The following is a 15725-nucleotide window of genomic DNA, read 5'->3' as shown; positions in this document are numbered from 1 at the left end:
TTTGTTTTGTTTCTGGGACAGTGAAAACAGTGCAAATTGGTGTTGTCCTAGTGACTGGTTCATGATGTTTAAGTGTCTAAAAGCTGAAATAGCAGCATGATAACAAAACAATGATTGAGTGTTCATTTAATTCCCCATATTCCCCCAAATCTTTGACAAGATTATTAAGCATTAAAGTTTCCTCAGGGATTTCACTTTTTGTTGAAACAATATTAAAATTTGTAATATTGATTAAAATCTATTTTCTGTAATCTGGGAGAAATATTGTTATTGGTCCAAGTTTGTTACAGGTCCCTGCTGTAATAAACTGTTAATTAAATGAATTGATCTATTAATACCAGAGAAACATTGCAGTGAAACCTTTTAAATGCTTTTAGCTCATAAATGTTTCTGTTTATTGTTGCTATTCCGAATAATTGCAATGTAGGAATTATTGCAACATCATATTATAAAGCGACCATCCTTCCTGATTATAAATATTCACATATATGCATAATGGTTGCACATCCAGTTATTGAGTTCTTCATTCCTGGTACGTCACATGTAGTTTATTGGTAAAGAATTGTTAACGAAATATTTTCATAGCCTCTTAAAACCTCACCCATTATTCAGGCTAGTACAGTAATTTACTTCTGCCATCATTACACAACATTGAATGATATTTAATGAACATATTGATACCAGCTAAATTCTTCCCCCTGTGTAATTCCCATCAAGGACTCACCTCAGTAATTAACCCAGTAATAATTACCTTGTGAATATACCTGTAATTAGGATAATTAAAGGAAACAATGCTATCTCCGGATTTATATTCTCTCCAGTTTTTAGTCAGAGCTTATAATTCATACTTGTATTATGATTATATAATATGTTTTGCATTATGAAATATTACAAATCTGTTTATGCGTTATAATGGAGAAATAATGAATTTTGTCAGTAAAACAACAACAGCGAAGTATATTTTTGATATTTCATTGCAAACTAAGAAAAATAAATTAAAATACCAACAAATCTCCGAAAATGAGCTTCAAAGAATCTTGTGATCATTAATTGTAATTTCAACATTTTCATGAGTGGCAATAAGCAGTGAGTGAAAATGTAGCTTTAAAATGATCAAAGGATTTTTCTATGACACCCTTGAAATAAAATGTGATCTTACATTGAAATCAACAGATATAATAACCTCTATATATTCAATAAAAAATATAATTTTTATTTAAAAATTACAAATATACCAACTCGTGCATTTCATTAAATTGTTAACTATCACATATATTTAACATGAAAAATATATTTCTCTTTTCATGAATTCTTTTATTTCACTAATACTATTGTATCTTGATGATTTTTACAATATTAATTTCAATTCATTTTTTCCCTTTGCAAAGTTTAATAGCTTACCAGTCATATCTTAATTCTTAAGCAAACACTAAATTCTTACATCTGACTGTTTTCACTATATTTTACACCTTTATTATTTTTTGTCCTGGCTTCCCTGGCTTATCATAAAATATAAGCTTACATATCAACACAAGCCAGACAAGCCATGATATCTATTTACTGGACAAAGATAAGACTATTTTAAAGGAAACTATCATTCTAAACTAGCTTGTGTAAAACACAACTAATCTTCCGAGTTTTTGTACCCATGCTTTCTTAGCCCAGGTGTGACAGTTTACCTAAGACATTTCTACACTAAAGTCAGTTCTTGTCATCTTTATTCGCCTGACATCTCTGCTAATTCCTACTTGGTGTGTCTCTCAGTCAATTTATTTATTACAACATAAAACTACATGTAGTATGACATAAATGTAAAAATATATCAATTATTGAAATGATCAGATGAGATAAAATTGCTTTTTGTGGTATATCAATTATTGAAATGATCAGATGAGATAAAATTGCTTTTTGTGGTGGTAAAAAAATGACTTTTTCGGATAATACCTATTGTGATTGATGATGCTACCACTGCTGTTGCTGCTGCTGCTAATGATGATGGTTGTGGTCAATGGGGATGATGGTTGATTTTGTGGAGATGGTGGTGTTGATGGGGGTAGTCAGATAGTGATTGTGGTTGTGTTGGTGTTGGTTGTTATTGCTGATGATCACAGCAACAGCAGAAAAAAATATTTACATTTAGTAAAAGATATATCAATTATACCAGTAGTTGTATCTTAATTATGTGATTTTTATTGAGTAATTTCAGTATTTCATTTCTGGTTTGATATTTCCCCCCAACTGTTTGATGATTATCTTTCCATTATTTCATAATGATGGTAATCATATAATAAAATAAGTTCATATTATCATATTGTATAATTACAGCAGGTCTCCAATGAATTCACAGGTTCCTACAATGTGGGAAAAGTGAAATGACTGGGAGATGATCATTGGGTGAACCTATATCGAGTGCCAGTATCTCCTGTTCGTCCCTATGGGAGAGATCCACAGTGTGAAGTCAGATAGTCATTGTATGAGCCTTTGTCAAGTTTCTGTCTCATCTTCAGTGTAATCTGATAAAAAAATGTATTTGTATTAATAATAGTAGATATTATGATCTTATACTTTAATAAAAAGGTAAAGAGATCAATAGTGGGGATTTAAATGATTTTCATAAAATGCTTACTGGTAATGTTTAAGAATGTTTTGGTGATGAAAGAAATGTAGAGGAAGGATACAAGTGTTGTTGATTTTAATTGGATTAAATAATTTAGTTCTTTTTCGTTTCATTTAGTGTTTACATGGCAATACTGATTGGATTTTCAACATTACCTAATAGCTGATGATCTGCATTGCTCCATTTAAAGGTAACTATCTTTGATGATGTTGTTAAACTGAAAGTAATGGTTATATTATGTGATAATCTCAGGATGTGGATTAATCAACACTTGAAATTATACATCAGTGGACTGGGTAGGTGTAAAACTTCAAACAGGTGTAATCTGTTTATATTTTGCTTGTATAAAAGTCTGTTGATAAATGTGAGCTAAGACTCAGCAATTATTTAAAACAAACACTATGTATACACAGGGTTCTCAAAATGAACCGGCCGCCGGCCTATTTGACCGGTTAAAACCAGAAATCGGCCGGTTAGAATTGTTGTAGAAACCATAAGGTCACATTCTTTTCTGACATATTTAATACTGATGATCTATTCTTACTTCGGCATATGTAAGAGTCTTCAGGTTCGAAATCGTATTGGTAAGAATTCTCCATAATTTGCGCATGCGAAGTTACGGTTACCTCTTAGAAGAAAACATTGCCGATGTCAAAAACATAGACACCCCAATAAAGTGGCAAAATTATAACCATCAGATTAACGCAACCATCTGCTAAAAATAGATGTTTCGCTACGATGAACACTCGATATCTTCTAATTGGCCGTGATTGCAGATGGGTGTAATCGGTCCAAAAACTTGGTAGATCATAGGAGACACATTTTGCTGACTGTATAATGCAAATATTTCTGATATTGTTCGCCGAGTTAAATTTTTTCCACGTCAGAAATAAAACTTACTTTTTACTTATGTATTAATGATAAGGCTTTGCGTATACACAGGCTAAATGGCAGGTTTTATTAACATTTCATTAATCGTTATAATAATTAATCGGCAATAATCAATTGTTATTTATTTCGCCTAATCCAAGTCCCATCCCATCACAAACAGCTGCGAAAGGATAACTAATTAACACATGTATTGCAATGTGTCGTGTTTGTCGGCAGCAGATCAAACGATTCACTTTGTGATGTCAGAGCAAGAGCACACCACATTTTTCCGTTTGATATGCAGCCGACATATACAACACAGTTCAATACCTCTGTTAATAAGTTAAACTTGAGATTAAAGTCACGTGGCAATGTATTGTATTTAAATCGGTCAGTCGAATACCGTATGATCCCATTTTTCTCTAGGCTAGTTAACCATCTACCGTGTTTACCGCGTCTGCATCTAGACTTGTTAGATTATCGGAAAAATTATAGTCAATAATTGTCGTGTGAGAAACTTCAAATCACGTCTGAAATGTTTGAATTCACTGCAAATATAAAAAACTTTTAGGATTCGCAAAATATGTATGTATTTCCGAATTATAAGTGCTTTTTTTATTTATTTTTTCAACCCCCCCCCCCCCCCCCCCCCCCAGAAAACCTGTTACAAATTCAATTTGGCCTGTTCAACTCAAACATTTTGAGAACCCTGTATACATCATGCTATTCTTAATAATTCTTCTCAATATTGTTAAATCTCATATCAATACTGTGTGCCATACTGTCAGTCCCATACTGCAACATTAGTGTATAATAATCATACATATGTTTATATCTTGTACAACAATACTATATTCTTTACCTTGTGGATGTTATACAAAATGTATGGGGGTTTAATGCACTTACTATTTACATACATTGACATACACGGGATGATTTCATGTGTTTAGACAATGTACTTATGTATAAGACCTTAATTAAATAAAAGTCTGGACCCAGGTATTCATACCATTAAAGCTTCAGTAATTTCCTAACTTTAGTTGATTTTTCGTAGTAAAATATTAAAAAATGTGTAAGTGATTTTAGAATTAAAGAATGTGTATTTAATAATATCAATGAAAGTTTAGTATTTCAGATATTATTAATTATTGTATCAAGTGAACAGTGAGAGTTTAACTTTGGAAATAAGATAAGTAAAGAAATGATGTAAAAGGAATACCTGTCTTGATCTGCACTGTTATATATATATATATATATATATATATATATATATATATATATATATATATATATATATATATATATATATATATATATTATTTTTTTAAATTACATGTAGGTAATCGGTTATTTCCTTGAGAAAAATTTAGAACTGGTATGTTTTTACTTTCTTCATGGAATATCCAAAAGTGTAGTATGTTGTGCTTTTTTAAGCTCTGTGACTGTCTTTTGTCTATCACCTTTTTGTTGAACTGTAGGTCTCATTGGAAATTTTGTCAGAGTGATATTGAGTTTAAAATTTCGTTCAAAATTAAATGCCATGGTTTTCAGTGTTAAAAAGTAGGTCAGTAGGTCAAATCAGAAAAAGATGTATTGAGTGTAAACCGAAATTTATTTTAGAAATATAATTTAACCACCTTATAACAGATCCAATAGTATTCATAATTTCTGGAGTTCTGTTTATTGGTCATGATTGGTTGAAAACCAAGGTCAATAGGTTAAATATTAGAAACATTTTGTAAACAAAAAACAATCACTTTATATCTCATTTGATAATCAGAAAACAAACTGACATATTAAAAATGACTGTCTTTATATCAGTTTGTTATTGGGTCATGTTGAGTACAAAAACTAGGTTACTAGGTCAAACTATAGAAAAAACATTATTAACACATGTGGCCTCATTTTCTATCCTACATGTATATGGCAGCTAGTTATAGGGGGAAAAGTCTGAATCAGAATATTATAATTGTTGATGCAATCATGAACTTTAGTATTGTCTACATGTATAATTATATGTCTCATATTAAAAGACTTCTTTCATTGTAAGTAGTTAACTCCTAAAGACATTTTACACAGAAGATCTACATTCTGTCTATATATGTATATGGATATGACTTCATAATAAAGGCGATATTTATAACAAACATTCTCGGAACAAGACCGTCAGTTGTCATACAGGTTTATTTATGATGATCAATTATGAACAATGAGACAACTCAATATGAAACATTAACATTATCTTTTGTCTCCAAGTCTGAACAGCGGCATATTTGTTATATGGTTCATTGATTGGCATAATCCTCTACTTGTAAGATATTTGTCAGCCTTTTTTGGTCCTTAAAAAAATTGCAACAAGGGAAAGGTTTTCATTTATTTATTTTTCAAATATGTAAAACAATACCCCAACAAGATTGTTCAAATGTCGTCATTGTGTTTGAGTGTACTTTCTCACTGTTCATTAGCTTCTAAATACACTTTGCAAAATACAGAAAAAATGTTCATTTTCAGCATGGAAGTATATCCTTGTGTGTGAAAGTGTTCGTAATTGTGTGCTATTTTTTATTAAAAAATATACAAAAGGTTAATGCCATAAATGATACTTCCATATCAGTAAAAATCTATTTGCATTTACTTTCAGATGTTGAAATGATGTGATCAAATACTTGGTGAAAGTCCGAGAAAGATGACAGTTTTATTCTGGATTGTTTTATCAGGTTAGTTTCCTTGTATATGTTATTCAATTAAGACCTGAATGCTGTGTTTTCTCAGTTTCATGAAGTAAGTAAACATTAAGTTTTCATGCTGCAATGCACATTTAATACCGTGCTCAACTTGCTTATACTGTTCGAGTTATTCCCCTTTATGTATACCAATGAAACAGCATCATCAACTGCGTGGTGTCTCAGCTTGCCTGTATCTGGCAGACATTGATTTAGAAATGAGATGTACTATTTCGTAACAAAATTCTGTTATTTCAAGGGCAATTTGTGCAGGCACTGCATGTCCTTCAAGGTTATTGGTCCCTCCATTTTCCTGCCAACAGACCAATGCTTTAGTTGGCAGATTCAGCCAGTCATCTTTTAGCTGAGACTGGTATTTACTATCATTTCCTGTACTAAACACAAACTAGTTTAGTACCAAGTTAATTCCAAATTATCTTGTTTTATTGATTACAATTAACTTCATGGCAAACTACATTTGTTATAATTGAAGTTATTGTCTTTGCTGAGTATGTCAAGCTTTTTTGTTAAAATGATTTTTTTGTACAACATCATACTTAAATTATGTAGTCTAATAAAAAAAAGTGTTGTTTAAAAAAATAAAATAGTCAAGGTATGCCAAAGCACTGGTGTTATCCTTGGTGTTGCCATCCTGCAACAGCCCTGGTCAGTCATGAAGCTTGGTACTTAAATAACAGTTATCTATGACAATGCACACAAAAAACATGTGAATTTAAAAGCCCATAACTCTTACTATATTCATTTATGAGTTTCGTCACTTGGCCTATGGAGACAAATAGTGTGTTGGTATTCACATGTTTGTAACAGCTATTGTTTTCCTATTGCGAAATTGATGCCAGAAGTCAGTAAGATCTAGAAGTGTGTACAATTCTTAGTTTTATGAAAACAATACTGTTTTTTGTTCTTATTACTATAAATGTTTTACCATAACCATGCATTCAAGCATGATCTTGACCTTCATAGAGGACTATGTTAGCTGAAACATCTTGGTTGAGTTGTTTTCTAGTGATGTATTTGCCTGTGTGTATGGAAAACAGTAATGGTGTACTATTTATTATGTGCTAAGCATTGTTGTTGGTGTTGGCTGATATGCAGAAACTGTAACCTAAGCTTGCCATTACTCTAAAATCTATTGACATTGATAAGAAACTTGGTACACATGTTGCAAGAGACAATACACACATACATAGCAAGGCCCATAACTCTGGCTGTAATAATTGTTGAATTATGTCCCTTGGTTGACTGAAAACAACAACAGGTGGGCTTTGGTGTTTGGTCCACAGTTCTCTTGCTTTTTAAGTGTTGATGTAAATACACATTAAGAAACTCCTTTCCAAGACTCACGGGTGGTCTCTCACAATTCTAGACATAATTCTAGGCAAAATCTTGTACTTTATATCTGTGTTCCTGATTTGGTAGATCACTTCTGACCATCAGGCAAATCAGTTTCAGAATACTCATAAAAGCCATTTAAAGACAGATTATAGACAGAGACCTTTTTTGTACAAATCGGAAGGCATATGAAATGCCAGGTTACTGTCACCCAGCATTGGCCAACATTGATTATGTGCCAAGCATAGAAAGGTTTATGAGATTCTTTATTTTCAGAACTATATAAATCATTTACTGTGTTTGGAAACTTGCCTTGTAGTACGTAGGAGTATCTGGGGTAATAGTTGTTTTAAAACTCATTTTGACGGCTTTTATTTCAAACCAGTATATTTTTGGATTCGTTGTTAGAAAGGTATTGATTTTGATTGATTATGACTGTTCAACATTAAAGTACTCATGGGAGTATTTACAATGTGAATTGTTTTATAAACTAATTACAGTAACTTAAATGTTTTTTGTACGTGTAGTTAGATGATCGCTTTGCAGCCAATAATGAGGGCCTGTGTTACATGTCTTTGATAATGAAGTCACTTATTGTGGTCTACCGCCGTTGCTGGCGCTCCCTTAGCATGAATAAACCTAATTTGTGTAATACATAAGTTATATATAACCTATCCATCTTTGTTAAGTAAAGACTAATATGATGCTCTACAAAGTTGTTTTCAAATAGTGCTCAAATCTATGTCAAAATGAGCTCCACCCAGAGGTAACTTTTTTCACTGATGTTTTGCATAGGAATATATAGCATAAACTACTGATACCCTACCATTTTGTTTTAAAATTGCATGTTGGATCAAAAAAAGCCCTGAGAATGCTTTCCCGCGCCCTGTACTATATCTCGTATTGGGTCACCTACTTACCCTATAACATATATATCATGGCAACTTGTTTTCATTTGTCAATTTATGGGAAATGTTTCGGAATTTGAAAATAGACGCCATATTGGTATGATATATATTAGTGACCCAAAATGGAAATTTATCACACCTCCAACATAATGACTCAATGCCATTGGTCCAGGACTGGTCACACAGTGACCACAATTTTTTCCATATTGGGTCACCAAATTTATATCTTGTCAATTTAAGGTTGTCAATGTGATATATATGGCTTCACTCTCACACGATATGATTTCCTTTGCCCCGTATATCCCATAGTGGTATTCCAACGGTATACAAGTGGTATACCAGCGGTAAATTTTGGTGGTATTTTACTAAAAGTTTACCACTGGTAATTCAGTGGTACCACTTGAGTACCAGCAATAAACTTTTTGTGGAATACCACCAAAATTTACCGCTGGTACTCCAGCGGAAAACCGCTCGAATACCAGTGGTAATTTTTGGTGGTATTCCTCTAAAAGTTTACCACTGGTACTCCACTATACCACTGGAAAGTGTCCACCGGAAATCAAGTGGTATACAATGTGTATTTATGTTTACCACTGAAATGCAGTGGTATTCCACTGGTATTATGTGGTATTTCATTGGAATACCAGTGTATAAATGTTTACCACTGGAATGTAGTGGTATTCCACTGGTTTTCAAATGACATTTTACTGGGGCAGTCCTGTACCAATGGAGTTGCTTCACTCATGTTGGAGCTGTGATATTGGAATAGACTCTCAGTAATTGTTGTACTCAATATAACCAGTTGTAGACTGCCATATCATAACTTTCTCATTGGGGAACATAACTGTACATCCTTCACTTATGAAGCATGATTAAACCTCAGATGTTAACTAATTACAAAATGTTGGTTATAAAATGCAGGATTGTGTGTCAATGTTGACTGTGTCAGTCGTCAATAAACAGATCTGAGACAGTTATTAAGTGTTCTTAAGTAATCAATTCATGACTAAAATTATGATATGAAAATGAGAAACACGTGACAAGGAATAATGTGCAAGGCCTAAACAAGTCTTATTCGTCGTTAGCACTGGTATTAAGGTCAAAGACAGTTTAGCGTAAAAGTACCGATCAAGTAATAATCAACTTCACTCAATGAAATCAAATGAATCTTGATCATTCAAATAATTATACAAATAAATTAAATACACTTCAAATATTTGCTGTTAGCATTGGGTCACCAGAAAGTATTTTAATTTTTTATAGCAGTAAACTATATAAATCAGTGTACAGTTATTTCATGGTTATTTCAGGGTAAAAGTCATAAAATAACTATTTATTTCCTGATCAAAATTTAAATTGAACCAAGTGTGATGCTGTCTTACTTTGAAGCATGAAATTCCAATGACATCATATCGCTTGAGAAAAAGTTCATACGTAGTCAATCCAAGACAACAATCCAAGACGTATTGATAGCTTTCATGTAAAACAGCAATAAATAACTGATTTGACTGATAACAGAATGACTGACTGAAAACAGCAACATGGGAGCATTTGGGTGCTCATATGCCATGTGGTTGGTCACATGTCATGTGGTTGGTCACATGTCTAGTAGTTGGTCACATAGTGTTTGGTCACATGTCAAGTGGTTGGTCACATGTCAAGTGATTGGTCACATGTCTAGTGGTTGGCCACATGTCAAGTGGCTGGTCACATGTCTAGTGGTTGGCCACATGTCATGTGGTTGGCCACATGTCATGTGGTTGGTCACATGTCTAGTGGTTGGTCACATAGTGTTTGGTCACATGTCAAGTGTTGGTCACATGTCAAGTGATTGGTCACATGTTTAGTGGTTGGCCACATGTCAAGTGGCTGGTCACATGTCTAGTGGTTGGCCACATGTCTAGTGGTTGGCCACATGTCAAGTGGCTGGTCACATATCTAGTGGTTGGTCACATGTCAAGTGGTAAGTCACATGTCAAGTGGCAGTAACATGTCAAGTGGCAGTCACATGTCATGTGCTTGGTCACATGTCAAGTGGTTGTTCACATGACAAGTGGCTGGCCACATGTCCAGTGAGTGGTTGGTCACATGTCAAGCGGTTAGTCACATGTCAAGTGGCTGGTCACATGCCATGTGGTTGGTTGCATGTCAAGTATTTGGTCACATGTTAAGTAGCTGGTCACATGTCAAGTGGCTGGTCACATGTCATGTGGCTGGTCGGATGTCAAGTGGTTGGTCGGATGCCAAGTGGTTGGTCACATGTCAAGTGGCTGGTCACATGTCAAGTGGTTGGTCACATGTCAAGTGGTTGGTCACAGGTCAAGTGGTTGGTCGCATGTCAAGTGCTTGGTCACATGTCAAGTGGCTGGTAACATGTCATGTGGTTGGTCACATGTCAAGTGGTTGGTCACATGTCAAGTGGTTGGTCACATGCCAAGTGGCTGGTCACATGTCATGTGGTTGGTCACATGTCAAGTGGTTGGTCACATGTCATGTGGTTGGTAACATGTCATGTGGTTGGTCACATGTAAAATGGTTGGTCACATGTCAAGTGGTTGGTCATATGTCATGTGGTTGGTCACATGTCATGTGGTTGGTCACATGTCTAGTGGTTGGTCACATGTCATGTGGTTGGTCACATGTCATGTTGTTGGTCACATGTCATTTGGTTGGTCATTGTGGTTGGTCACATGTCAAGTGGTTGGTCACATGTCAAGTGGTTGGTCACATGTCATGTGGTTGGTCACATGTCAAGTGGATGGTCACATGTCAAGTGGTTGGTCACATGTAAAGTGGTTGGTCACATGTCAAGTGGTTGGTCACATGTCATGTTGTTGGTCACATGTCATTTGGTTGGTCATTGTGGTTGGTCACATGTCAAGTGGTTGGTCACATGTCATGTGGTTGGTCACATGTCAAGTGGTTGGTCATATGTCAAGTGGGTGGTCACATGGCATGTGGTTGGTCACTGTGGTTGGTCACATGTCAAGTGGTTGGTCACTTGTCAAGTGCATGGTCACATGTCATGTGGATGGTCACTGTGGTTGGTCACATGTCAAGTCGTTGGTCACATGTAAAGTGGTTGATCACATGTCAAGTGGTTGGTCTCATGTCATGTGGTTGGTCACATGTCATTTGGTTGGTCATTGTGGTTGGTCACATGTCAAGTGGTAGGTCACATGTCAAGTGGTTGGTCACATGTCATGTGGTTGGTCACATGTCAAGTGGTTGGTCACATGTCAAGTGGTTGGTCACTTGTCAAGTGCATGGTCGGTCACATGTCATGTGGTTTGTCACTGTGGTTGGTCACATGTCAAGTGGTTGGTCACATGTCATGTATTTGGTCACATGTAATGTGGTTGGTCACATGTCATGGTGATGTCCACATGAACTTCTGCCAAATGGATTTATGATATAATCAAAATTTGTTGCTATGCTATATTTGCATGTCTGCATGATGGGTGAATGAATATTCAATGAAGGACACACAAGTGAAAGCCCCCCCTAGGGTACATATATTACAATAGAATCCATCAATTTCTGTCCTAGAATTTCAATGCAGATGAATACTAATACAAGTTATTTTCCACCAATGGAAAATGGAAATAATTTATCTTCCTGATTCATGCAAGTGAGTAGCATCCCTTTACTTTATAAGAATATATTATTGAAAGTCTACCATATGAAGATGGTTAAAGAGTATCTTTTATGTTATGCCATGAATCCTGAAATGTTAATGGTTCCCAAGTTCAAAGAAAAACATGGAAACATTTTCTAGTACATGCCTATTAATTGATTCGTGTTTGAGAGATATTGATCAGAGAAGCATTGAATCACTGTTTGAAGGAGTCATCAATGGAAGAGTGCAATAGGATTTAATAAAGTGGGATTTCTGTTATAAAAGAAAATTATGAAGGAGATTGTAATGAAGTTATGGGAATGACCTCAAACTACAGTAAGGAAAGATCAATGTAATTATGTTTATCTATTTTGATTTAAAAATAAATAGCTGATTTGCATCATTTTGCTATATTAAGTAAACTATTATAGATTCTATTGGTTCAGGTTTTTTTTAACTATTTTGATATTGATAATAATGAATAATTGATGTTTGGTAATGCAAAATAAATATTGTTTTTGAAATATTGTATCAATAGTTGTGCTGAAGGTCAGCAAATGAACATTTTATATTGATTGCTTGTAGAGACTAGACAGACTAAACAAATGATGCAGTTTCCTGAAGCTGCATAAGTTAACAAAATGCATACAGATCGAGACATACATCTTATTAACTAAAAGATGGACCTGCTAAATCCTTTGCATAATGACTATGCCATCAGAGAAAGACCAAAAAATGAGATCTTAATGGTAAATTTGATAGGTCATCTGCAAGCCTTTTTAAACCCCCAACAAACGGAGTTTGAAAGGGGTAAATTGGAGTCGCCCTGTGGTTGGTCCGTCGGTCAGTTGCAAATTTCCTTGTGTGGAGCATTACATTAAAACTATTTGTTGGAATTTAATTAAAAACTTCACACAATGGTATTAATGACCATAACTCTATTTCAGATAAGTTAAGAATTATTGCCCTTCATTAATTCTCCCATGTTCGAATCATAACTTATAAACTACTAGATGGAATTTATTTTAACTTCATACAATGGTAAAGAACAATGAGAAGAAGTGCAGGACCATAACTCTATTTCCTCTAATTACAGAGTATTTGCCCTTTGTTACTTGGAAATAACTGGAAAACTACTGAATAGAATTTAATTACACTTCATAGAAAGGTACAGCTGGTGAGAGTAAGTGCAGTGAACAAATATTTTTTTTTTTTTATATTTTTCAGCTAATTACAGAGTTATTGCCCTTCGGTACTATATCTTCTCGGGAGTATAACTTGAGAACTACTAAATGGAATTTAATAAAACTTTATACAAGTGTAAAGCACACTGAGGAGAAGTGCAGTGTATATGGACCATAACACAATTACAGCTAATAACAGAGTTATTGCCCTTTGTAATATTTTCTTGTTCTGAGCTAAAATTGAAATTTACTGGATGGACTTTAATAAAAACTCCATACAACGGTAAAGCACAATGGGAGGAAGTGTATTGTACACAAGTTTCAAAGTTGTAAACATGAGGAAATTACAAAGTATAATGAGGTTTTATGCATGCACATAATAAAAGCATATATGAAAACAAAGTATTCAATGAATTACAATTGTCCAAAAGGAATTATACATTAAGATTCAAATGCTTTCAAATTACAAATAGAATTACAGTTATCAATAATTAGAATTTTAATTATGTCAAGATGAAACATTTCAAAACAGAAAAATCAACATTATGCCAATTATCAAAATATTCCTGAAGAGAATGTATATATAACTTATAATTATATTTCATGGTAGAATTCTAAAAAAACAAACAAACAAAAACAGCGTTTAAGATAATAAACTTTATGTGTTTGTGTGGTTTATTTTATTTATATTAATGGGAGTATTCTCCAATTCAAGAACACCAAAGAATGAGTGATACATGTATGTCATTTACATATTAAACTATTTTTAACACTATGTGCTAATGATTTTAAATGTGTTTAACAAATACAGTCTCCGTAGCCTAGTTGTTAAGGCGTCTGCTTACAGAGCGGGAGGTCGAAGTTTCAATTCTCACACAGGACATTCTGACATGGCCAGTTGCCGACCCAGCAGCTAGTTAAATCAAGGGGTACCGATTGCCTTCCTGCCAGGCGCCTGGCATATGGGATAGAAATTGAGTTTAAGATGTTCACGGATGTAGGTGTCTCATAAATGATAAGCTTAATGGGCAGGCCCTTAACAAACAGGGGTGACACTATAATAAACAAACATTTTACTATTGATAGTTTCCTGAACTCATTTTCACTTGTAGTCGTAAAGAGGTTCAGGAATTTAACATAACTTAGTGTAACATAAAATACAGGTTTTATTAATGTTTTTCTCAGATTTAGAAAAATCAGGACATTCTAATATATAGTTGTATTTGTCACCTATATCTCACTATCATCTAAGCAATGTATGGGATATAACTCCATCCTGTTTCACATGGTAAATTGTGATTTCTCGTTTGTAAATTTGCATAACTTCTTGTATTTATGTCGTAAGTGTTCTTAAGATATTTTTCCATTTCAAATTTTGTTTTATATGTTTTATAAAATCAGAAACTTTTAGACGCATCTTTATAATGTTCTGTACCAGTCATTAATAAACAAATCTTTTAACTTAGTGTTACTGAGAGGGTTTAGCCATCTACAGTTACTAAATGTATAATATGATCACCAAATTCCATACAATCCTGTTTATATTAACATACTTTTTATATTATATATCCAGATGAACTTATTTTGATCATCATAAAGACAATAATATATATGGCATAAAAAAGTTTTGTAGACAGCTTAATTGTCGAAGGTTGGACTAGATTTGCCCAAAACGCATTCATCCATGTTTCTATGTCAGTTACACCATTGTGTTTGGTGTTGAGGACTGAAGGTTTAAAATGTGCTTCAAAAATTTAAGTTGTACCTTTTCCAATAACTACCAAGTTTCCAAATCCCAATATTTCACATTCATAAAGATGTATTGGTTGAAGGAGCTGATTTTACAAGTCAATTTGCATATTAATTGGGAGGTATAACCGTAAAATTATTTAGCCTTTTTTATTTGCAATAAATTGCTTTTGTAGCTAATGGTTTGCAATATATTTTTTGGCAGAAGGAAGTGATCGACTAAAATATATTCCAAAAGGAACTACAACTCTATTTTATGCTAATTACAGAGCTATTGTCCTTTGTTACTTTTTCTTGTCCAGAGCATAACTTGAAAACTTCTGGCTGAAATTTAAGTAAACTTCATACAATGATAATTCACTATGGAAGAAAGTGCAGTGTACAAGAAATATAACAGCATTGTCAATTTTAGGTGGGATTTCTAAATAGTTCACTGCCATTTTTTATGAGGGCGGCATTCAGGGATATTAATCACATTCAGTGATAGCTCAAGCTAGAGAAAAAAAATGTTCAAGCAAACACAAAATCTTCATGGGTTTTCATTCATTGAAGACATAGATGATGATTATGTAATGATAAAAGATTGTGACAATTATATTGGCAATTCAGGTTGTCTGCAGCCAATGCCATTGACCCCTGGCGGTCAATGCCATAATATTAACCCCTGGCAGTGGTCCATACTCTCAGTGGTAATTCAGCATG

At 33.9% G+C, this 15725-nt stretch overlaps 1 protein-coding gene across 2 annotated transcripts in view; it reads left to right on the top strand.

Moving 5' to 3' along the window:
- The first annotated feature begins 2398 nt into the window (after positions 1 to 2398).
- Positions 2399 to 15725, top strand: part of LOC128228425 (uncharacterized) — an 82735-nt gene continuing 69408 nt past the window's right edge. Inside the window, exons 1-3 of one of the 2 annotated variants that reach the window (XM_052939730.1) lie at positions 2399 to 2471; positions 2735 to 2807; positions 6129 to 6204. Coding sequence is in view for 1 of the 2 variants with exons in the window: in XM_052939729.1 (XP_052795689.1) it covers positions 14533 to 14562 (30 nt within the window). In the remaining variant the exon portion in view is untranslated. Of the gene's footprint in view, positions 2472 to 2734; positions 2808 to 6128; positions 6205 to 14405; positions 14563 to 15725 lie in introns of those variants that run through there. The other variant, XM_052939729.1, reaches the window with a different exon arrangement.

This window comes from Mya arenaria, chromosome 3 (genome assembly GCF_026914265.1).
Source record: "Mya arenaria isolate MELC-2E11 chromosome 3, ASM2691426v1".
NCBI lineage: Eukaryota > Metazoa > Mollusca > Bivalvia > Myida > Myidae > Mya > Mya arenaria.
Note: the sequence above shows the minus strand (reverse complement) of the source record. Positions and strands in the feature narration are given on the sequence as shown.